Consider the following 23,574-nt stretch of genomic DNA (forward strand, 5'->3'; position numbering starts at 1 on the left):
CTGGTGTAGATTTAGAACCAGGATTCTGCAGCCCTCAGGGACTGGTGTAGATTTAGAACCAGGATACTGCCGCCCTCAGACACTGGTGTAGATTTAGAACCAGGATACTGCCGCCCTCAGACACTGGTGTAGATTTAGAACCAGGATACTACCGCCCTCAGGGACTGGTGTAGATTTAGAACCAGGATACTACAGCCCTCAGGGACTGGTGTAGATTTAGAACCAGGATACTGCCGCCCTCAGGGACTGGTGTAGATTTAGAACCAGGATACTGCCGTCCTCAGGGACTGGTGTAGATTTAGAACCAGGATACTGCCGCCCTCAGGGACTGGTGTAGATTTAGAACCAGGATACTGCCGCCCTCAGGGACTGGTGTAGATTTAGAACCAGGATACTGCCGCCCTCAGGGACTGGTGTAGATTTAGAACCAGGATACTGCCGCCCTCAGGGACTGGTGTAGATTTAGAACCAGGATACTGCCGCCCTCAGGGACTGGTGTAGATTTAGAACCAGGATACTGCCGCCCTCAGGGACTGGTGTAGATTTAGAACCAGGACACTGCCGCCCTCAGGGACTGGTGTAGATTTAGAACCAGGACACTGCCGCCCTCAGGGACTGGTGTAGATTTAGAACCAGGATACTGCAGCCCTCAGGGACTGGTGTAGATTTAGAACCAGGATACTGCCGCCCTCAGGGACTGGTGTAGATTTAGAACCAGGATACTGCCGCCCTCAGACACTGGTGTAGATTTAGAACCAGGATACTACCGCCCTCAGGGACTGGTGTAGATTTAGAACCAGGATACTGCCGCCCTCAGGGACTGGTGTAGATTTAGAACCAGGATACTGCAGCCCTCAGGGACTGGTGTAGATGTGGAACCAGGATACTGCCGCCCTCAGGGACTGGTGTAGATTTAGAACCAGGATACTGCCGCCCTCAGGGACTGGTGTAGATTTAGAACCAGGATACTGCAGCCCTCAGGGACTGGTGTAGATTTAGAACCAGGACACTGCCGCCCTCAGGGACTGGTGTAGATTTAGAACCAGGATACTGCAGCCCTCAGGGACTGGTGTAGATTTAGAACCAGGATACTGCCGCCCTCAGGGACTGGTGTAGATTTAGAACCAGGATACTGCCGCCCTCAGGGACTGGTGTAGATTTAGAACCAGGATACTGCCGCCCTCAGGGACTGGTGTAGATTTAGAACCAGGATACTGCCGCCCTCAGGGACTGGTGTAGATTTAGAACCAGGATACTGCCGCCCTCAGGGACTGGTGTAGATTTAGAACCAGGATTCTGCCGCCCTCAGGGACTGGTGTAGATTTAGAACCAGGATACTGCCGCCTTCAGGGACTGGTGTAGACTTAGAACCAGGATACTGCAGCCCTCAGGGACTGGTGTAGATGTGGAACCAGGATACTGCCGCCCTCAGGGACTGGTGTAGATTTAGAACCAGGATACTGCCGCCCTCAGGGACTGGTGTAGATTTAGAACCAGGACACTGCCGCCCTCAGGGACTGGTGTAGATGTAGAACCAGGACACTGCCGCCCTCAGGGACTGGTGTAGATTTAGAACCAGGATACTGCAGCCCTCAGGGACTGGTGTAGATTTAGAACTAGGATACTGCCGCCCTCAGGGACTGGTGTAGATTTAGAACCAGGATACTGCCGCCCTCAGACACTGGTGTAGATTTAGAACCAGGATACTACCGCCCTCAGGGACTGGTGTAGATTTAGAACCAGGATACTGCCGCCCTCAGGGACTGGTGTAGATTTAGAACCAGGATACTGCCGCCCTCAGGGACTGGTGTAGATTTAGAACCAGGATACTGCCGCCCTCAGGGACTGGTGTAGATTTAGAACCAGGATACTGCCGCCTTCAGGGACTGGTGTAGACTTAGAACCAGGATACTGCAGCCCTCAGGGACTGGTGTAGATGTGGAACCAGGATACTGCCGGCCTCAGGGACTGGTGTAGATTTAGAACCAGGATACTGCCGCCCTCAGGGACTGGTGTAGATTTAGAACCAGGACACTGCCGCCCTCAGGGACTGGTGTAGATTTAGAACCAGGACACTGCCGCCCTCAGGGACTGGTGTAGATTTAGAACCAGGATACTGCAGCCCTCAGGGACTGGTGTAGATTTAGAACTAGGATACTGCCGCCCTCAGGGACTGGTGTAGATTTAGAACCAGGATACTGCCGCCCTCAGACACTGGTGTAGATTTAGAACCAGGATACTACCGCCCTCAGGGACTGGTGTAGATTTAGAACCAGGATTCTGCCGCCCTCAGGGACTGGTGTAGATTTAGAACCAGGATACTGCAGCCCTCAGGGACTGGTGTAGATGTGGAACCAGGATACTGCCGCCCTCAGGGACTGGTGTAGATTTAGAACCAGGATACTGCAGCCCTCAGGGACTGGTGTAGATTTAGAACCAGGACACTGCCGCCCTCAGGGACTGGTGTAGATTTAGAACCAGGATACTGCAGCCCTCAGGGACTGGTGTAGATTTAGAACCAGGATACTGCCGCCCTCAGGGACTGGTGTAGATTTAGAACCAGGATACTGCCGCCCTCAGGGACTGGTGTAGATTTAGAACCAGGATACTGCCGCCCTCAGGGACTGGTGTAGATTTAGAACCAGGATACTGCCGCCCTCAGGGACTGGTGTAGATTTAGAACCAGGATACTGCCGCCCTCAGGGACTGGTGTAGATTTAGAACCAGGATACTGCCGCCCTCAGGGACTGGTGTAGATTTAGAACCAGGATTCTGCCGCCCTCAGGGACTGGTGTAGATTTAGAACCAGGATACTGCCGCCTTCAGGGACTGGTGTAGACTTAGAACCAGGATACTGCAGCCCTCAGGGACTGGTGTAGATGTGGAACCAGGATACTGCCGGCCTCAGGGACTGGTGTAGATTTAGAACCAGGATACTGCCGCCCTCAGGGACTGGTGTAGATTTAGAACCAGGACACTGCCGCCCTCAGGGACTGGTGTAGATGTAGAACCAGGACACTGCCGCCCTCAGGGACTGGTGTAGATTTAGAACCAGGATACTGCAGCCCTCAGGGACTGGTGTAGATTTAGAACTAGGATACTGCCGCCCTCAGGGACTGGTGTAGATTTAGAACCAGGATACTGCCGCCCTCAGACACTGGTGTAGATTTAGAACCAGGATACTACCGCCCTCAGGGACTGGTGTAGATTTAGAACCAGGATACTGCCGCCCTCAGGGACTGGTGTAGATTTAGAACCAGGATACTGCCGCCCTCAGGGACTGGTGTAGATTTAGAACCAGGATACTGCCGCCCTCAGGGACTGGTGTAGATTTAGAACCAGGATACTGCCGCCTTCAGGGACTGGTGTAGACTTAGAACCAGGATACTGCAGCCCTCAGGGACTGGTGTAGATGTGGAACCAGGATACTGCCGGCCTCAGGGACTGGTGTAGATTTAGAACCAGGATACTGCCGCCCTCAGGGACTGGTGTAGATTTAGAACCAGGACACTGCCGCCCTCAGGGACTGGTGTAGATTTAGAACCAGGACACTGCCGCCCTCAGGGACTGGTGTAGATTTAGAACCAGGATACTGCAGCCCTCAGGGACTGGTGTAGATTTAGAACTAGGATACTGCCGCCCTCAGGGACTGGTGTAGATTTAGAACCAGGATACTGCCGCCCTCAGACACTGGTGTATATTTAGAACCAGGATACTACCGCCCTCAGGGACTGGTGTAGATTTAGAACCAGGATACTGCCGCCCTCAGGGACTGGTGTAGATTTAGAACCAGGATACTGCAGCCCTCAGGGACTGGTGTAGATTTAGAACCAGGATACTGCCGCCCTCAGGGACTGGTGTAGATTTAGAACCAGGATACTGCAGCCCTCAGGGACTGGTGTAGATTTAGAACCAGGGACACTGCCGCCCTCAGGGACTGGTGTAGATTCAGAACCAGGATACTGCAGCCCTCAGGGACTGGTGTAGATTTAGAACCAGGATACTGCCGCCCTCAGGGACTGGTGTAGATTTAGAACCAGGATACTGCCGCCCTCAGGGACTGGTGTAGATTTAGAACCAGGATACTGCCGCCCTCAGGGACTGGTGTAGATTTAGAACCAGGATACTGCCGCCCTCAGGGACTGGTGTAGATTTAGAACCAGGATACTGCCGCCCTCAGGGACTGGTGTAGATTTAGAACCAGGATACTGCCGCCCTCAGGGACTGGTGTAGATTTAGAACCAGGATACTGCCGCCCTCAGGGACTGTTGTAGATTAAGAACCAGGATACTGCCGCCTTCAGGGACTGGTGTAGACTTAGAACCAGGATACTGCAGCCCTCAGGGACTGGTGTAGATGTGGAACCAGGATACTGCCGCCCTCGGGGACTGGTGTAGATTTAGAACCAGGATACTACCGCCCTCAGGGACTGGTGTAGATTTAAAACCAGGACACTGCCGCCCTCAGGGACTGGTGTAGATTTAGAACCAGGACACTGCCGCCCTCAGGGACTGGTGTAGATTTAGAACCAGGATACTACAGCCCTCAGGGACGGGTGTAGATTTAGAACCAGGATACTGCCGCCCTCAGGGACTGGTGTAGATTTAGAACCAGGATACTGCCGCCCTCAGACACTGGTGTAGATTTAGAACCAGGATACTACCGCCCTCAGGGACTGGTGTAGATTTAGAACCAAGATACTGCCGCCCTCAGGGACTGGTGTAGATTTAGAACCAGGATACTGCAGCCCTCAGGGACTGGTGTAGATTTAGAACCAGGATACTGCAGCCCTCAGGGACTGGTGTAGATGTGGAACCAGGATACTGCCGCCCTCAGGGACTGGTGTAGATTTAGAACCAGGATACTGCCGCCCTCAGGGACTGGTGTAGATTTAGAACCAGGATACTGCCGCCCTCAGGGACTGGTGTAGATTTAGAACCAGGATACTGCCGCCCTCAGGGACTGGTGTAGATTTAGAACCAGGATACTGCCGCCCTCAGGGACTGGTGTAGATTTAGAACCAGGATACTGCCGCCCTCAGACACTGGTGTAGATTTAGAACCAGGATACTACCGCCCTCAGGGACTGGTGTAGATTTAGAACCAGGATTCTGCAGCCCTCAGGGACTGGTGTAGATGTAGAACCAGGACACTGCCGCCCTCAGGGACTGGTGTAGATTTAGAACCAGGATACTGCAGCCCTCAGGGACTGGTGTAGATTTAGAACTAGGATACTGCCGCCCTCAGGGACTGGTGTAGATTTAGAACCAGGATACTGCCGCCCTCAGACACTGGTGTAGATTTAGAACCAGGATACTACCGCCCTCAGGGACTGGTGTAGATTTAGAACCAGGATACTGCCGCCCTCAGGGACTGGTGTAGATTTAGAACCAGGATACTGCCGCCCTCAGGGACTGGTGTAGATTTAGAACCAGGATACTGCCGCCCTCAGGGACTGGTGTAGATTTAGAACCAGGATACTGCCGCCTTCAGGGACTGGTGTAGACTTAGAACCAGGATACTGCAGCCCTCAGGGACTGGTGTAGATGTGGAACCAGGATACTGCCGGCCTCAGGGACTGGTGTAGATTTAGAACCAGGATACTGCCGCCCTCAGGGACTGGTGTAGATTTAGAACCAGGACACTGCCGCCCTCAGGGACTGGTGTAGATTTAGAACCAGGACACTGCCGCCCTCAGGGACTGGTGTAGATTTAGAACCAGGATACTGCAGCCCTCAGGGACTGGTGTAGATTTAGAACTAGGATACTGCCGCCCTCAGGGACTGGTGTAGATTTAGAACCAGGATACTGCCGCCCTCAGACACTGGTGTAGATTTAGAACCAGGATACTACCGCCCTCAGGGACTGGTGTAGATTTAGAACCAGGATACTGCCGCCCTCAGGGACTGGTGTAGATTTAGAACCAGGATACTGCAGCCCTCAGGGACTGGTGTAGATTTAGAACCAGGATACTGCCGCCCTCAGGGACTGGTGTAGATTTAGAACCAGGATACTGCAGCCCTCAGGGACTGGTGTAGATTTAGAACCAGGACACTGCCGCCCTCAGGGACTGGTGTAGATTTAGAACCAGGATACTGCAGCCCTCAGGGACTGGTGTAGATTTAGAACCAGGATACTGCCGCCCTCAGGGACTGGTGTAGATTTAGAACCAGGATACTGCCGCCCTCAGGGACTGGTGTAGATTTAGAACCAGGATACTGCCGCCCTCAGGGACTGGTGTAGATTTAGAACCAGGATACTGCCGCCCTCAGGGACTGGTGTAGATTTAGAACCAGGATACTGCCGCCCTCAGGGACTGGTGTAGATTTAGAACCAGGATACTGCCGCCCTCAGGGACTGGTGTAGATTTAGAACCAGGATACTGCCGCCCTCAGGGACTGTTGTAGATTAAGAACCAGGATACTGCCGCCTTCAGGGACTGGTGTAGACTTAGAACCAGGATACTGCAGCCCTCAGGGACTGGTGTAGATGTGGAACCAGGATACTGCCGCCCTCGGGGACTGGTGTAGATTTAGAACCAGGATACTACCGCCCTCAGGGACTGGTGTAGATTTAAAACCAGGACACTGCCGCCCTCAGGGACTGGTGTAGATTTAGAACCAGGACACTGCCGCCCTCAGGGACTGGTGTAGATTTAGAACCAGGATACTACAGCCCTCAGGGACGGGTGTAGATTTAGAACCAGGATACTGCCGCCCTCAGGGACTGGTGTAGATTTAGAACCAGGATACTGCCGCCCTCAGACACTGGTGTAGATTTAGAACCAGGATACTACCGCCCTCAGGGACTGGTGTAGATTTAGAACCAAGATACTGCCGCCCTCAGGGACTGGTGTAGATTTAGAACCAGGATACTGCAGCCCTCAGGGACTGGTGTAGATTTAGAACCAGGATACTGCCGCCCTCAGGGACTGGTGTAGATTTAGAACCAGGATACTACAGCCCTCAGGGACTGGTGTAGATTTAGAACCAGGATTCTGCAGCCCTCAGGGACTGGTGTAGATTTAGAACCAGGATACTGCCACCCTCAGGGACTGGTGTAGATTTAGAACCAGGATACTGCCACCCTCAGGGACTGGTGTAGATTTAGAACCAGGATACTGCCGCCCTCAGGGACTGGTGTAGATTTAGAACCAGGATACTACCGCCCTCAGGGACTGGTGTAGATTTAGAACCAGGATACTGCCGCCCTCAGGGACTGGTGTAGATTTAGAACCAGGATACTGCCGCCCTCAGGGACTGGTGTAGATTTAGAACCAGGATACTGCCGCCCTCAGGGACTGGTGTAGATTTAGAACCAGGATACTGCCGCCCTCAGGGACTGGTGTAGATTTAGAACCAGGATACTGCCGCCCTCAGGGACTGGTGTAGATTTAGAACCAGAATACTGCCGCCCTCAGGGACTGGTGTAGATTTAGAACCAGGATACTGCCGCCCTCAGGGACTGGTGTAGATTTAGAACCAGGATACTGCCGCCCTCAGGGACTGGTGTAGATTTAGAACCAGGATACTGCCGCCTTCAGGGACTGGTGTAGATTTAGAACCAGGAAGAACTAATGTTTTCCACTACAGGTATATCAACCCAAGTCACTTCTCTGTCCTGACATCAGACATATTAGTGGTTCATGCATTGTGTTGTTATAAGTGGAGATTTATAGGTTGAGTGGAAGCCTAGTGTTTGATTTACAACTCCCAAGTCACCACACACACACACACGCACACACACACACACACACACACACACGTGCACACACACACACACTAGCGCACATACACGTGCGCAAACACACACACGAACACACACACGCACACACATGCACACACACACACACACACACACACGCAAACACACACACGCAAACACATACACACACACACACGCAAACACACACACACACATAAACACACGTAGGCAGACTTGCTATGGGGAAAGATAGACTGGAGCCCTTTTGGACTTAATGTGAAGTGAAATAGTATTTTCAAAGCAGCTGTAATAAGGGGCAGGTCTATAAGGGACAGGTCTATAAGGGGCAGGTCTACAGCTGTAATAAGGGGCAGGTCTATAAGGGGCAGGTCTACAGCTGTAATAAGGGGCAGGTCTACAGCTGTAATAAGGGCAGGTCTACAGCTGTAATAAGGGACAGGTCTATAAGGGGCAGGTCTACAGCTGTAATAAGGGACAGGTCTATAAGGGCAGGTCTACAGCTGTAATAAGGGGCAGGTCTATAAGGGGCAGGTCTACAGCTGTAATAAGGGGCAGGTCTATAAGGGGCAGGTCTACAGCTGTAATAAGGGGCAGGTCTATAAGGGGCAGGTCTACAGCTGTAATAAGGGGCAGGTCTATAAGGGGCAGGTCTACAGCTGTAATAAGGGGCAGGTCTACAGCTGTAATAAGGGGCAGGTCTACAGCTGTAATAAGGGGCAGGTCTACAGCTGTAATAAGGGGCAGGTCTAAGGCTGTAATAAGGGGCAGGTGTACAGCTGTAATAAGGGGCAGGTCTACAGCTGTAATAAGGGGCAGGTCTACAGCTGTAATAGGGGCAGGTCTACAGCTGTAATAAGGGGCAGGTCTATAAGGGGCAGGTCTACAGCTGTAATAAGGGGCAGGTCTATAAGGGGCAGGTCTACAGCTGTAATAAGGGGCAGGTCTATAAGGGGCAGGTCTACAGCTGTAATAAGGGGCAGGTCTATAAGGGGCAGGTCTACAGCTGTAATAAGGGACAGGTCTATAAGGGCAGGTCTACAGCTGTAATAAGGGGCAGGTCTATAAGGGGCAGGTCTACATCTGTAATAAGGGGCAGGTCTATAAGGGGCAGGTCTACAGCTGTAATAAGGGGCAGGTCTATAAGGGGCAGGTCTACAGCTGTAATAAGGGGCAGGTCTACAGCTGTAATAAGGGGCAGGTCTGCAGCTGTAATAAGGGGCAGGTCTACAGCTGTAATAAGGGGCAGGTCTACAGCTGTAATAAGGGGCAGGTCTACAGCTGTAATAGGGGCAGGTCTACAGCTGTAATAAGGGGCAGGTCTATAAAGGGCAGGTCTACAGCTGTAATAAGGGGCAGGTCTATAAGGGCCAGGTCTACAGCTGTAATAAGGGGCAGGTCTAGAGCTGTAATAAGGGTCAGGTCTACAGCTGTAATAAGGGGCAGGTCTATAGCTGTAATAAGGGGCAGGTCTACAGCTGTAATAAGGGGCAGGTCTACAGCTGTAATAGGGGCAGGTCTACAGCTGTAATAGGGGCAGGTCTACAGCTGTAACAAGGGGCAGGTCTACAGCTGTAATAAGGGTCAGGTCTACAGCTGTAATAAGGGTCAGGTCTACAGCTGTAATAAGTTGCAGGTCTACAGCTGTAATAAGGGTCAGGTCTACAGCTGTAATAAGGGGCAGGTCTACAGCTGTAATAAGGGTCAGGTCTACAGCTGTAATAAGGGCAGGTCTACAGCTGTATTAGGGGGCAGGTCTACAGCTGTAATAAGGGGCAGGTCTACAGCTGTAATAAGGGGCAGGTCTATAAGGGGCAGGTCTACAGCTGTAATAAGGGGCAGGTCTATAAGGGGCAGGTCTACAGCTGTAATAGGGGGCGGGTCTACAGCTGTAATAAGGGGCAGGTCTACAGCTGTAATAAGGGGCAGGTCTATAAGGGGCAGGTCTATAGCTGTAATAAGGGGCAGGTCTATAAGGGGCAGGTCTACAGCTGTAATAAGGGGCAGGTCTACAGCTGTAATAAGGGTCAGGTCTACAGCTGTAATAAGGGGCAGGTTTACCTATGAAGTAACGTAGCATAATATAGCATGTCAATAGTTAACCTACCACTAATGCTGCCACCCACCTGTATACTGCCTCTCTTGTCCCAAATTACATTATATGTTAGAAGTGCATGGAGTCCAAACAGGAAATGGAATGTTCCACTAATTGGGGAGTTAAGGGGAGCATTGATTTCCTTAAATCTTTTGATGAAAGATACTCCCCCTGACCTTGGACCAGTCCGTATCTCTCTGCTAACAGAGCAGTTAATATCATGGTTTAGGCTCGGGCTGACTTGGGATCAGTGACGGAGGGCCACTGTCGTGATTGGACACATGTGCCTTTTTAAAACACTGGCAGTGAGGGAATCACTAGATACATAAAACAACGTGTGATAATGTCAGAACAGCCTCAGTCAACAAAGTCATGTTAAACTCCACCTGATGGAACCACAGCAACCCGTAACAGTCAACCCCCCCCCCCCCCACCACACACACACACACACACTCACTCCCAATGCATCAAATATAATCTCCTTAGATTGGAAGGGACATTTTAAACCCCATCCAAGCACTTTGCATTAAGTGTTACCAAATGTGTCATTTCTAAAGAGGCGTGTAGCAGAAGGGCGTGGTCCCTACTGAATGTGCTGCTGTCGACTGTTTCTTAATGGGTTGACTGAAACGGTACTCTGTTGTCGTCACTCTGGCAGTTAATAAGACTATGAGAAGACAGAGCTATTCATGGATCTTTACTACAGAGAGAGAGCGAGAGAGAGAGAGCAAGGGCTAGAGAGAAAGAGAGAGACAGAGAGAGCAAGGGAAAGAGAGAGAGAGAGTGACAGAGAGAGAGAGAGCAAGGGATATAGAGAGAGAGAGAGAGAGAGAGAGAGAGAGAGAGAGAGAGAGAGAGACAGATAGTCAGAGAGACAGAGAGAGAAAGGGATAGAGAGAGAGAGAGACAGAGACAGACAGACAGAGAGAGAGAGTGTTACCAATAGGGACACCATATTACTTCTCTCATCTCTCAGCCTGGCCTTCACCTGTTTATCCCCCATAATCCTGGTGTCCTCGTCCAAGTTGAACTGTAAAAGAGCAGCTCTAGTAGCCTGATGCATTCGCCCTGCATGCGTTTAGTGGGTACCTGTCCTACCCATTATATGCATTCTACCCATTTATGCCTTTTGAGCAACTTAAACATCACCCATTATATGTTTTCCTGATAAAAATGCTCAACATTTGCAATAAATTGGACAGAGAGCTAGTAGACTGAGTGGGTGGAGACCTAGTAGACTGAGTGGGTGGAGACCTAGTAGACTGAGTGGGTGGAGACCTAGTAGACTGAGTGGGAGAGGACCTAGTAGACTGAGTGGGTGGAGACCTAGTAGACTGAGTGGGTGGAGACCTAGTAGACTGAGTGGGAGAGGACCTAGTAGACTGAGTGGGTGGAGACCTAGTAGACTGAGTGGGCGGGGACCTAGTAGACTGAGTGGGCGGGGACCTAGTAGACTGAGTGGGCGGGGACCTAGTAGACTGAGTGGGTGGAGACCTAGTAGACTGAGTGGGTGAGGACCTAGTAGACTGAGTGGGCGGGGAGCTAGTAGACTGAGTGGGCGTGGAGCTAGTAGACTGAGTGGGCGTGGAGCTAGTAGACTGAGTGGGCGGGGACCTAGTAGACTGAGTGGGCAGAGACCTACTAGACTGAGTGGGCGGGGACCTAGTAGACTGAGTGGGCGGGGAGCTAGTAGACTGAGTGGGCGGGGACCTAGTAGACTGAGTGGGCGGGGACCTAGTATACTGAGTGGGCAGGGAGCTAGTAGACTGAGTGGGCGGGGACCTAGTAGACTGAGTGGGCGGGGACCTAGTAGACTGAGTGGGCAGAGACCTACTAGACTGAGTGGGCGGGGACCTAGTAGACTGAGTGGGTGGAGAGCTAGTAGACTGAGTGGGTGGGGAGCTAGTAGACTGAGTGGGCAGAGACCTACTAGACTGAGTGGGCGGGGACCTAGTAGACTGAGTGGGCGGGGAGCTAGTAGACTGAGTGGGTGGAGAGCTAGTAGACTGAGTGGGCGGGGACCTAGTAGACTGAGTGGGCGGGGAGCTAGTAGACTGAGTGGGCGGGGACCTAATAGACTGAGTGGGCGGGGACCTAGTAGACTGAGTGGGCAGAGACCTACTAGACTGAGTGGGCGGGGACCTAGTAGACTGAGTGGGCAGAGACCTACTAGACTGAGTGGGCGGGGACCTAGTAGACTGAGTGGGCGGGGAGCTAGTAGACTGAGTGGGCGGAGAGCTAGTAGACTGAGTGGGCGGGGACCTAGTAGACTGAGTGGGCGGGGACCTAGTAGACTGAGTGGGCGGGGAGCTAGTAGACTGAGTGGGTGGAGAGCTAGTAGACTGAGTGGGCGGGGACCTAGTAGACTGAGTGGGCGGGGACCTAGTAGACTGAGTGGGTGGGGACCTAGTAGACTGAGTGTGTGTGGACCTAGTAGACTGAGTGGGCAGAGACCTACTAGACTGAGTGGGCGGGGACCTAGTAGACTGAGTGGGCGGAGAGCTAGTAGACTGAGTGGGCGGGGACCTAGTAGACTGAGTGGGTGGGGACCTAGTAGACTGAGTGTGTGGGGACCTAGTAGACTGAGTGGGCAGAGACCTACTAGACTGAGTGGGCGGAGACCTAGTAGACTGAGTGGGCGGAGAGCTAGTAGACTGAGTGGGCGGGGACCTAGTAGACTGAGTGGGTGGGGACCTAGTAGACTGAGTGGGCGGGGACCTAGTAGACTGAGTGGGTGGGGACCTAGTAGACTGAGTGGGTGGGGACCTAGTAGACTGAGTGGGCGGGGACCTAGTAGACTGAGTGGGTGGGGACCTAGTAGACTGAGTGGGTGGGGACATAGTAGACTGAGTGGGTGGGGACCTAGTAGACTGAGTGGGCGGGGACCTAGTTGACTGAGTGGGTGGGGACCTAGTAGACTGAGTGAGCGGGGACCTAGTAGACTGAGTGGGCGGGGACCTAGTAGACTGAGTGGGTGGGGACCTAGTAGACTGAGTGGGTGGGGACCTAGTAGACTGAGTGGGCGAGGACCTAGTAGACTGAGTGGTTGGGGACCTAGTAGACTGAGTGGGTGGGGACCTAGTAGACTGAGTGGGCGGGGACCTAGTAGACTGAGTGGGTGGGGACCTAGTAGACTGAGTGGGCGGGGAGCTAGTAGACTGAGTGGGTGGAGAGCTAGTAGACTGAGTGGGTGGATACCTAGTAGACTGAGTGGGTGGAGACCTAGTAGACTGAGTGGGTGGGGAGCTAGTAGACTGAGTGGGTGGGGAGCTAGTAGACTGAGTGGGCGGGGACCTAGTAGACTGAGTGGGTGGAGAGCTAGTATACTGAGTGGGCGGGGACCTAGTAGACTGAGTGGGTGGGGACCTAGTAGACTGAGTGGGTGGGGACCTAGTAGACTGAGTGGGCGGGGAGCTAGTAGACTGAGTGGGTGGAGAGCTAGTAGACTGAGTGGGTGGATACCTAGTAGACTGAGTGGGTGGAGACCTAGTAGACTGAGTGGGTGGGGAGCTAGTAGACTGAGTGGGCGGGGACCTAGTAGACTGAGTGGGTGGAGAGCTAGTAGACTGAGTGGGCGGGGACCTAGTAGACTGAGTGGGTGGGGAGCTAGTAGACTGAGTGGGTGGGGAGCTAGTAGACTGAGTGGGCGGGGACCTAGTAGACTGAGTGGGCGGGGACCTAGTAGACTGAGTGGGCGGGGACCTAGTAGACTGAGTGGGCGGGGACCTAGTAGACTGAGTGGGTGGAGAGCTGGTAGACTGAGTGGGTGGGGAGCTAGTAGACTGAGTGGGCGGGGACCTAGTAGACTGAGTGGGTGGGGACCTAGTAGACTGAGTGGACGGGGACCTAGTAGACTGAGTGGGTGGGGACCTAGTAGACTGAGTGTGTGGGGACCTAGTAGACTGAGTGGGCGGGGACCTACCAGACTGAGTGGGCGGGGACCTAGTAGACTGAGTGGGCGGAGAGCTAGTAGACTGAGTGGGCGGGGACCTAGTAGACTGAGTGGGCGGGGACCTAGTAGACTGAGTGGGTGGAGACCTAGTAAACTGAGTGGGCGGAGAGCTATTAGACTGAGTGGGCGGGGACCTAGTAGACTGAGTGGGCGGAGAGCTAGTAGATTGAGTGGGCGGGGACCTAGTAGACTGAGTGGGCGGGGACCTAGTAGACTGAGTGGGTGGAGAGATAGTAGACTGAGTGGGCGGGGACCTAGTAGACTGAGTGGGTGGAGAGCTAGTAGACTGAGTGGGTGGGGACCTAGTAGACTGAGTGGGTGGAGAGATAGTAGACTGAGTGGGCGGGGACCTAGTAGACTGAGTGGGTGGAGAGCTAGTAGACTGAGTGGGTGGGGAGCTAGTAGATTGAGTGGGCGGGGACCTAGTAGACTGAGTGGGTGGGGACCTAGTAGACTGAGTGGGCGGGGAGCTAGTAGACTGAGTGGGTGGAGAGCTAGTAGACTGAGTGGGTGGATACCTAGTAGACTGAGTGGGTGGAGACCTAGTAGACTGAGTGGGTGGGGAGCTAGTAGACTGCGTGGGTGGGGAGCTAGTAGACTGAGTGGGCGGGGACCTAGTAGACTGAGTGGGTGGAGAGCTAGTATACTGAGTGGGCGGGGACCTAGTAGACTGAGTGGGTGGGGACCTAGTAGACTGAGTGGGTGGGGACCTATTAGACTGTGTGGGCGGGGAGCTAGTAGACTGAGTGGGTGGAGAGCTAGTAGACTGAGTGGGTGGATACCTAGTAGACTGAGTGGGTGGAGACCTAGTAGACTGAGTGGGTGGGGAGCTAGTAGACTGAGTGGGCGGGGACCTAGTAGACTGAGTGGGTGGAGAGCTAGTAGACTGAGTGGGTGGGGAGCTAGTAGACTGAGTGGGTGGGGAGCTAGTAGACTGAGTGGGCGGGGACCTAGTAGACTGAGTGGGCGGGGACCTAGTAGACTGAGTGGGCGAGGACCTAGTAGACTGAGTGGGCGGGGACCTAGTAGACTGAGTGGGTGGAGAGCTGGTAGACTGAGTGGGTGGGGAGCTAGTAGACTGAGTGGGCGGGGACCTAGTAGACTGAGTGGGTGGGGACCTAGTAGACTGAGTGGACGGGGACCTAGTAGACTGAGTGGGTGGGGACCTAGTAGACTGAGTGTGTGGGGACCTAGTAGACTGAGTGGGCGGGGACCTACCAGACTGAGTGGGCGGGGACCTAGTAGACTGAGTGGGCGGAGAGCTAGTAGACTGAGTGGGCGGGGACCTAGTAGACTGAGTGGGCGGGGACCTAGTAGACTGAGTGGGTGGAGACCTAGTAAACTGAGTGGGCGGAGAGCTATTAGACTGAGTGGGCGGGGACCTAGTAGACTGAGTGGGCGGAGAGCTAGTAGATTGAGTGGGCGGGGACCTATTAGACTGAGTGGGCGGGGACCTAGTAGACTGAGTGGGTGGAGAGATAGTAGACTGAGTGGGCGGGGACCTAGTAGACTGAGTGGGTGGAGAGCTAGTAGACTGAGTGGGTGGGGACCTTGTAGACTGAGTGGGTGGAGAGATAGTAGACTGAGTGGGCGGGGACCTAGTAGACTGAGTGGGTGGAGAGCTAGTAGACTGAGTGGGTGGGGAGCTAGTAGACTGAGTGGGTGGAGAGCTAGTAGACTGAGTGGGTGGGGAGCTAGTAGACTGAGTGGGTGGAGAGCTAGTAGACTGAGTGGGTGGAGAGCTAGTAGACTGAGTGGGTGGGGAGCTTTATGATCAAACCTTTATCAATGTAGGAAGCAACAGTCTTCTTCTTTGATCTGGTTTCATCTAAACATCGTGGAAACATGATTTTGACTTTTCAGGACCCTATTCAACCAAGCCAGTAAGCTGTATCATAGAGCGCTGTGCATCAGTTATAGTGATGGCGTATCAATGTTGGAACCCGGGGTTAAAAACAACAGAACGCCCCCCCCTCAGTTGTTTTTCCTTCCATCCATTCAGGGCAGCCAGCCGGACAGATCTCTCCTGATGCACAACACACACGCACACACGCACACACACACAGGCCCTAGTTTAATTAACAGTACTAATCGCAGTCATCTGTGTAAAGTCAAATGTGAGCATTACTGTTTAGTTTGTGTGAAGCTCTGCAGCGATAATAATCACACGTGTTGCTGGTTAAATGTAGAGACGACGAGACTGTGTGTGTGTGTGTGTCTGAGTGTGTATAGGGGAGGGGAGGGGGAGGGGCAAGTGTGTAGGCTATGAGAAAGTGTGTGTTTGTATGTGTGTGCGTACATGAGTTTGTGACTCAGAATGACTGTGTGTGTGAGTCGTCTCTGTTCAGGTACGTTAGTTCTAATCAGAACGTGAGCACAGTGACAGAGTCACATCGGGTCGGCAGGTAGCCTCACGGTTGATTGTTGGGTCGGTAACCGAAAGGTCACTGGTTCAAATCCCCGAGCTGATTAGGTGAAAAATCCATAGATGTGCCCTTGAGCAAGGCACCCTAATTGCTCCTTTATTTAACTAGGCAAGTCAGTTAAGAACACATTGTTATTTTCAATGACGGCCTAGGAACAGTGGGTTAACTGCCTTGTTCAGGGGCAGAACGACAGATTGTTTACCTTATTAACTCAGGGATTCAATCTTGCAATTTTTCTGTTGCTAGTCCAACACTCTAACCACTAGGCTACCTGCCGCCCCGATGTATGTGACTCTGGATAAGAGCCTCTGCTGAATGTAATAGTGTTGTGAGCTGTGAGAGCAGATTAAAGGTTTAGTGTCACACTAGTGACTAGAGAGCTTTATAACACCATGCTCTTGTCTCCCAACAGGACAGGAGCAGCTCTCCCCCCTTGGCTTAGTTAAACTGGAATTAATTAGTCTCAAAGCTAGAGAGAGGGGGGGTCAGAGGTTAAAACACTGAGGCTAATAAGAGCAGCTGAGAGAGAGAGAGAGAGAGAGAGAGAGAGAGAAACAGAGAGAGAGAGAGAAACAGAGAGAGAGAGAGAGAGAGAGAGAGAGAGAGAGAGAGAAACCGAGAGAGAGAAACAGAGAGAGAGAGAGAGCGAGAAACAGAGAGAGAGAGAAACAGAGAGAGAGAGAGAGAGAGAAACACTGAAGAGAGAGAGAGAGAGAAAGCCCATTGAATTGCTTTGAGAGAGAGAGAGAGAGAGAGAGAGAGAGAGAGACTAAAACACTGAAGACCCAAACTTAAGGAAAGCTTTGACTATGTACAGACTCAGTGAGCATAGGCAGTAGACAGACATGGTTCTCAAGAGAAGACAGGCTATGTGTACACTGCCCCCAAAATGAGGTCGAGCCTGAGCTGCACTTCCTAACCTCCTGCCAAATGTATGACCATACTAGAGACACATATTTCCCTCAGATTACACAGATCCACAAAGAATTTGAAAACAAATCCAATTTGGATAAACTCCCATATCTACTGGGTGAAATTCCACAGTGTGACATCACAGCAGCAAGATTTGTGACCTGTTGCCACAAGAAAAGGGCAACCAGTGAAGAACAAACACCATTGTAAATACAACCCATATTTATGCTTATTTATTTTCCCTTGTGTTCTTTAACCATTGGTACATTGTTACAACACTTTATATATATATATAATATGACATTTGTAATGTCTTTATTGTTTTGGGACTTCTGTAAGTGTAATGTTTACTGTTAATTTTTATTGTTTATTTCACTTTTGTATATTATCTACCTCACTTGCTTTGGCAATGTTAACACATGGTTCCCATGCCTATAAAGCCCATTGAATTGAGAGGGAGAGAGAGACTGAGGAAGAGAGAAAAAGAGAGAGAAAGGCTAATACGAGCAGTTTGGTGTCAGAGAGAGAGAGGTTACAGATTGAGGCTAATCAGAGCAGGTAACTGTTGAACTGTGTGTTCTTCCCTATATGTGTCTCTGGGCTCTGACCCAGCCTGGTGTCTCTGTGCTCTGACCCAGCCTGGTGTCTCTGTGCTCTGACCCAGCCTGGTGTCTCTGGGCTCTGACCCAGCCTGGTGTCTCTGGGCTCTGACCCAGCCTGGTGTCTCTGGGCTCTGACCCAGCCTGGTGTCTCTGTGCTCTGACCCAGCCTGGTGTCTCTGTGCTCTGACCCAGCCTGGTGTCTCTGTGCTCTGACCCAGTCTGGTGTCTCTGTGCTCTGACCCAGCCTGGTGTCTCTGTGCTCTGACCCAGCCTGGTGTCTCTGTGCTCTGACCCAGCCTGTTTTCTCTGGGCATCTGACCGAGCCTGGTGTCTCTGGGCTCTGATCCAGCCTGGTGTCTCTGTGCTCTGACCCAGCCTGGTGTCTCTGTGCTCTGACCCAGCCTGGTTTCTCTGGGCATCTGACCGAGCCTGGTGTCTCTGGGCTCTGATCCAGCCTGGTGTCTCTGGGCTCTGATCCAGCCTGGTGTCTCTGTGCTCTGATCCAGCCTGGTGTCTCTGTGCATCTGACCCAGCCTGGTGTCTCTGGGCATCTGACCCAGCCTGGTGTCTCTGGACTCTGACCCAGCCTGGTGTCTCTGTGCTCTGATCCAGCCTGGTGTCTCTGTGCTCTGACCCAGCCTGGTGTCTCTATGCTCTGACCCAGCCTGGTGTCTCTGTACATTTGACCCAGCCTGGTGTCTCTGTGCTCTGACCCAGCCTGGTGTCTCCGGGCATCTGACCCAGCCTGGTGTCTCTGTGCTCTGACCCAGCCTGGTGTATCTGTGCATCTGACCCAGCTTGGTGTCTCTGGGCATCTGACCGAGCCTGGTGTCTCTGGGCTCTGATCCAGCCTGGTGTCTCTGTGCTCTGACCCAGCCTGGTGTCTCTGTGCTCTGACCCAGCCTGTTTTCTCTGGGCATCTGACCGAGCCTGGTGTCTCTGGGCTCTGATCCAGCCTGGTGTCTCTGGGCTCTGATCCAGCCTGGTGTCTCTGTGCTCTGATCCAGCCTGGTGTCTCTGTGCATCTGACCCAGCCTGGTGTCTCTGGGCATCTGACCCAGCCTGGTGTCTCTGGACTCTGACCCAGCCTGGTGTCTCTGTGCTCTGATCCAGCCTGGTGTCTCTGTGCTCTGACCCAGCCTGGTGTCTCTATGCTCTGACCCAGCCTGGTGTCTCTGTACATTTGACCCAGCCTGGTGTCTCTGTGCTCTGACCCAGCCTGGTGTCTCCGGGCATCTGACCCAGCCTGGTGTCTCTGTGCTCTGACCCAGCCTGGTGTATCTGTGCATCTGACCCAGCTTGGTGTCTCTGGGCATTTGACCCAGCCTGGTGTCTCTGTGTTCTGACCCAGTCTGGTGTCTCTGTGCTCTGACCCAGCCTGGTGTCTCTGTGCATCTGACCCAGCTTGGTGTCTCTGGGCATCTGACCCAGCCTGGTGTCTCTGTGCTCTAACCCAGTCTGGTGTCTCTGTGCTCTGACCCAGCCTGGTGTCTCTGTGCTCTGACCCAGCCTGGTGTCTCTGTGCTCTGACCCAGTCTGGTGTCTCTGTGCTCTGACCCAGCCTGGTGTCTCTGTGCTCTGACCCAGCCTGGTGTCTCTGTGCTCTGACCCAGCCTGGTGTCTCTGGACTCTGACCCAGCCTGGTGTCTCTGGGCTCTGATCCAGCCTGGTGTCTCTGGGCTCTGACCCAGCCTGGTGTCTCTGTGCTCTGACCCAGCCTGGTGTCTCTGGGCATCTGACCCAGCCTGGTGTCTCTGTGCTCTATCCAGTCTGGTGTGTCTGTCTGTCCTGTCACTTTATCCCCCTTGATTTGGACTTGACTCCTGTCTTCTACTCTACTTACCTTAATGAGACTCATGAAGACACTTTGCTGCGGTCTCTCTACTCATCTATGAACATTTGAACATATTGGCCATGTACTCTTATAATCTCCACCCGGCACAGCCAGAAGAGGACTGGTCACCCCACATAGCCTGGTTCCTCTCTAGGTTTATAATCTCCACCCCACATAGCCTGGTTCCTCTCTAGGTTTATAATCTCCACCCGGCACAGCCAGAAGAGGACTGGCCACCCCTCATAGCCTGGTTCCTCTCTAGGTTTATAATCTCCACCCGGCACAGCCAGAAGAGGACTGGCCACCCCACATAGCCTGGTTCCTCTCTAGGTTTCTAATCTATACCAGACACAGCCAGAAGAGGACTGGCCACCCCACATAGCCTGGTTCCTCTCTAGGTTTCTAATCTATACCAGACACAGCCAGAAGAGGACTGGCCACCCCACATAGCCTGGTTCCTCTCTAGGTTTATAATCTCCACCCGGCACAGCCAGAAGAGGACTGGCCACCCCTCATAGCCTGGTTCCTCTCTAGGTTTTGGCCTTTCTAGGGAGTTTTTCCTAGCCACCGTGCTTCTACACCTGCATTGCTTGCTGTTTGGGGTTTTTAGGCTGGGTTTCTGTACAGCACTTTGAGATATCAGCTGATGTAAGAAGGGCTTTATAAATACATTTGATTGATAGTGGACAGTGTCATTGAGAGTAGCCATCGTACAGTATTGTTGTCTGTGAAAGGCCATGGATCAGCAGTACCTTGTAATGTAATCTGAATGTTGCTAGATGCTTTGTTAGTCAACCGATCAGGAACTGAACTTTCTGAGAGGGTCTCCTGTCTAGCACTGGCAATGCCCAAACACCTGCATGTGCCAACTTACACACACACACACACACACACACACTCTATTTTTTCCGACATCCGTACGCACTCACGCGCACACACACCCACACAAAGTCTTCTCTCTGGTTTGATGTGATAAGGGCAGGGAAAATGCTGTGAGCCGGTTCCCTCGGCCCCATGTGCCCTCAACCTTACCGGACAAATAAACTGGGACGAGCCCCCCGGGGCAGAGAGATAGATGGAGGGAGAGGGATAGAAGAAAAGAGAGAGGGAGAGAGGAAAATAGAAAGGGAGAGAGGAAAAGAGAGAGAGAAGAGAAAGGGAGAGCGGAAAAGAGAGAGAGAACAGAGAGGGAGAGAGGAAAAGAGAAAGGGAGAGAGGAAAAGAGAGAGAGAAGAGAGAGGAAAAGAGAGAGAGAAGAGAGAGGAAAAGAGAGAGAGAACAGAGAGGGAGAGAGGAAAAGAAAGAGAGAGGAGCTCAACATTACCTCTTTCTTTATAACATTCATTGTCTGAGCATTGAGGGAACCTTTTAAAACATTGAACAGAAACGTTAATCAAAACATTGAACAGGACCGTTATACAACACAGACCAGGATACGTCTCTGACCTGTTCACTGGACGTGCTACCTTGTCCCGGACTTGCTGTTTTTGACTCTCCCTCTCTCTCTCTCTCTCTCTCTCTCTCTCTCTGTATCTCTCTCTCTCTGTCTCTCTCTCTCTCTCTCTGTCTCTGTCTCTCTCTCTCTCTCTCTCTCTCTGTCTCTGTCTCTGTCTGTCTCTCTCTCTCTCTCTGTCTCTCTCTCTGTCTCTCTCTCTCTCTCTGTCTCTCTCTCTCTCTCTGTCTCTGTCTCTCTCTCTCTCTCTCTCTCCCTATCTCTCTCTCTCTCTCTCTGTGTCTGTCTCTCTCTCTCTCTGTCTCTCTCTCTGTCTCTCTCTCTGTCTCTCTCTCTCTCTGTCTCTCTCTCTCTCTGTCTCTCTCTCTCTCTGTCTCTCTCTCACTCTCTACAACACCTGCTGTCTCGACCTCTGAATGCTCGGCTATAAAAGGCCAACAGACATTTACCCCTGAGGTGCTGACCTGTTGCACGCTCTACAACCACTGTGATTATTATTATTTGACCCTGCTGGTCATCTATGATGAACATCTTGAAGAACGATCTGGCCTTTATACAAGACACATTTCTCTAGTTAAAAGACATCAGATATCACAGGCTACGTACACAGCCTCAGTTCTTCAAGGGGGAATCTAGAAATGTGTCGAAAGTGTTCCACAGTACTCCAATGCTTCCAACAAGTTGTGTCAAGTTGGCTGAATGTTCTTTGATACACACAGGGAAAGGGTTGAGAGTGAAAAACCCAAAGGCCCATTCACCCTCTGAATGGCAGACAAACACAATATATGTCTCTATTGTCTGAATGCTTAATAATGCTCCTGAGTCTTCTGCTCTTCCTCTACACTGATTGATATTTGGATTTACCAAAGTGACATCGATGAGGGATCATCGCTTTCATCCGGATTCACCTGGAACTGTCTGTGTCGTGGAAAGAGCAGGTGTTCCTAATGTTTTGTCCACTCAGTGTATGGTAAGACAGAAAGGGGCGGAGTTTCACTCGTTAGGTTTCACTCGTCAGCCACTTGCGAATTGAAGGAAAGTTGGCGTGTGGCGCAGTACACTCATCGGATGCTGGAATTATTTTGGATAAACGTGCGAAGGCAACCTACTTTTTATGGGATTTATTTGACAATCAGATGAAAACATCATGACGGGTTGTGTTCATGGCACATTAAAAGATAATACATTTTTACAGTTAAATTACGTCTCTATAAAACCCATTTAAACCGTCATGGGAGGGGGGGGGGGGGCGGGGGGGGTTCAGACTGGCCTCTGCCTTGGGCCTCCAAATCACTCAGTCCGCCCTGTGGGGGTTTGAGTTCTGTCTCAGTTGGTCTTGGTCAGGGGGTCAGGATGGGGGCACACCAGGTTTGAGTTTCCTGCCGGGCTCTGGAGCATTCCTCTGTGTGTGTGTGTGTGTGTGTGTGTGTGTGTGTGTGTGTGTGTGTGTGTGTGTGTGTGTGTGTGTGTGTGTGTGTGTGTGTGTGTGTGTGTGTGTGTGTGTGTGTTTCTGGGCCTCACTAACGAGCTACTAATGAGACAACAGAACCCTGCTCCGCATGGGCCTATTAGGGAGGGAGGGAGGGAGGGAGGGAGGGAGGGAGGGAGGGTTAGTATTTTGGTAAATAAATGTTTTTCAGATTCACAATATCATTTTTTAATGGCTTCTTCTTCTGTTTTTTGTTCTCTCCTCCTCCTCCTCCTCCTCCTCCTCTTCCTCCTGTCTCTCTGTCTGTTTTGGAGGTGAGTTATCCATGGTGGAGCTACAGGATCCCTTCCTGGTCAGTGTTCACCTCATTACTGACCCGGGCCAGGCCAAGTCCCTGCAGCATGCTGCCGACACTGTCCTGGCCTGGGTCCACCCTGAACTGCAGCTCTTCCGCGTCTCCGAGAGAGCCGCCTGGCAACAAAAACCCAAGCGCCAATCATGTCATGCTTCGGCATCTTTTTCAGCCAATCACGGCCCTCCGCAGTGCCAGCCGGCGCTGGCCGTCATCCTCTTCCTGCAGGAGCAGTACGGGGGTGAGGATCAGATCGTGACGTTACACCGTGCTCTCCAGCGCCCCCCCTGGCACTTCCACCACACCGAGAGGGTCAACAACGGCCGTAGGATGCTCCCGCTTACTCCCTGCAGCCAAGACTTCTTCACCCTGGCCCCGGGGACTCCTCTGTGGGCGGTTCGCCAGGTTCACTACGGCAAAGAGATTGTACGCTTCACAGTCTACTGCCGTTACGAGAGCTTCCGGGACATGGTGCGCATGTACCGGATGATTCTCCAGAGGAAGCTGGCCCAGAGGAAAGAAGACTTTTGTTTTTTCGTTGTGTACTCCAACCCGGATACCGAGATCCAGCTGTCATTCAAGCGGTTGCCGAGGGGCCAGAGCCCCGCTCCTACGGAGTCGGCGGTGATAGAGCTGAGGGTGAGGGACGTTGGGGCGTTGGTGCCCCTCCTGCCGTACCCCTGTACCCCCATCAGTGAGGTACGCTGGCAGACTGAAGACTACGACGGGAATAAGATACTGCTGCAGGTGAGATACTGATGTGTGTGTGTATGTGTGTGTGTGTGTGTGCGTGCGTGC

The 23,574-nt window shown here is 52.4% G+C and overlaps 1 protein-coding gene across 2 annotated transcripts in view; it reads left to right on the top strand.

Annotated features, from left to right (window-relative positions):
• Positions 1–23,574, top strand: part of LOC139380352 (protein FAM124A) — a 64,449-nt gene that overhangs the window by 20,305 nt on the left and 20,570 nt on the right. For both annotated transcript variants that reach the window (XM_071122967.1, XM_071122966.1), the window contains one exon: positions 22,739–23,523. In XM_071122967.1, the coding sequence (XP_070979068.1) occupies positions 22,739–23,523 (785 nt within the window). The remainder of the gene's footprint in view (positions 1–22,738; positions 23,524–23,574) is intronic.

This window comes from Oncorhynchus clarkii, chromosome 22 (assembly GCF_045791955.1).
Source record: "Oncorhynchus clarkii lewisi isolate Uvic-CL-2024 chromosome 22, UVic_Ocla_1.0, whole genome shotgun sequence".
NCBI classification, from domain to species: domain Eukaryota; kingdom Metazoa; phylum Chordata; class Actinopteri; order Salmoniformes; family Salmonidae; genus Oncorhynchus; species Oncorhynchus clarkii.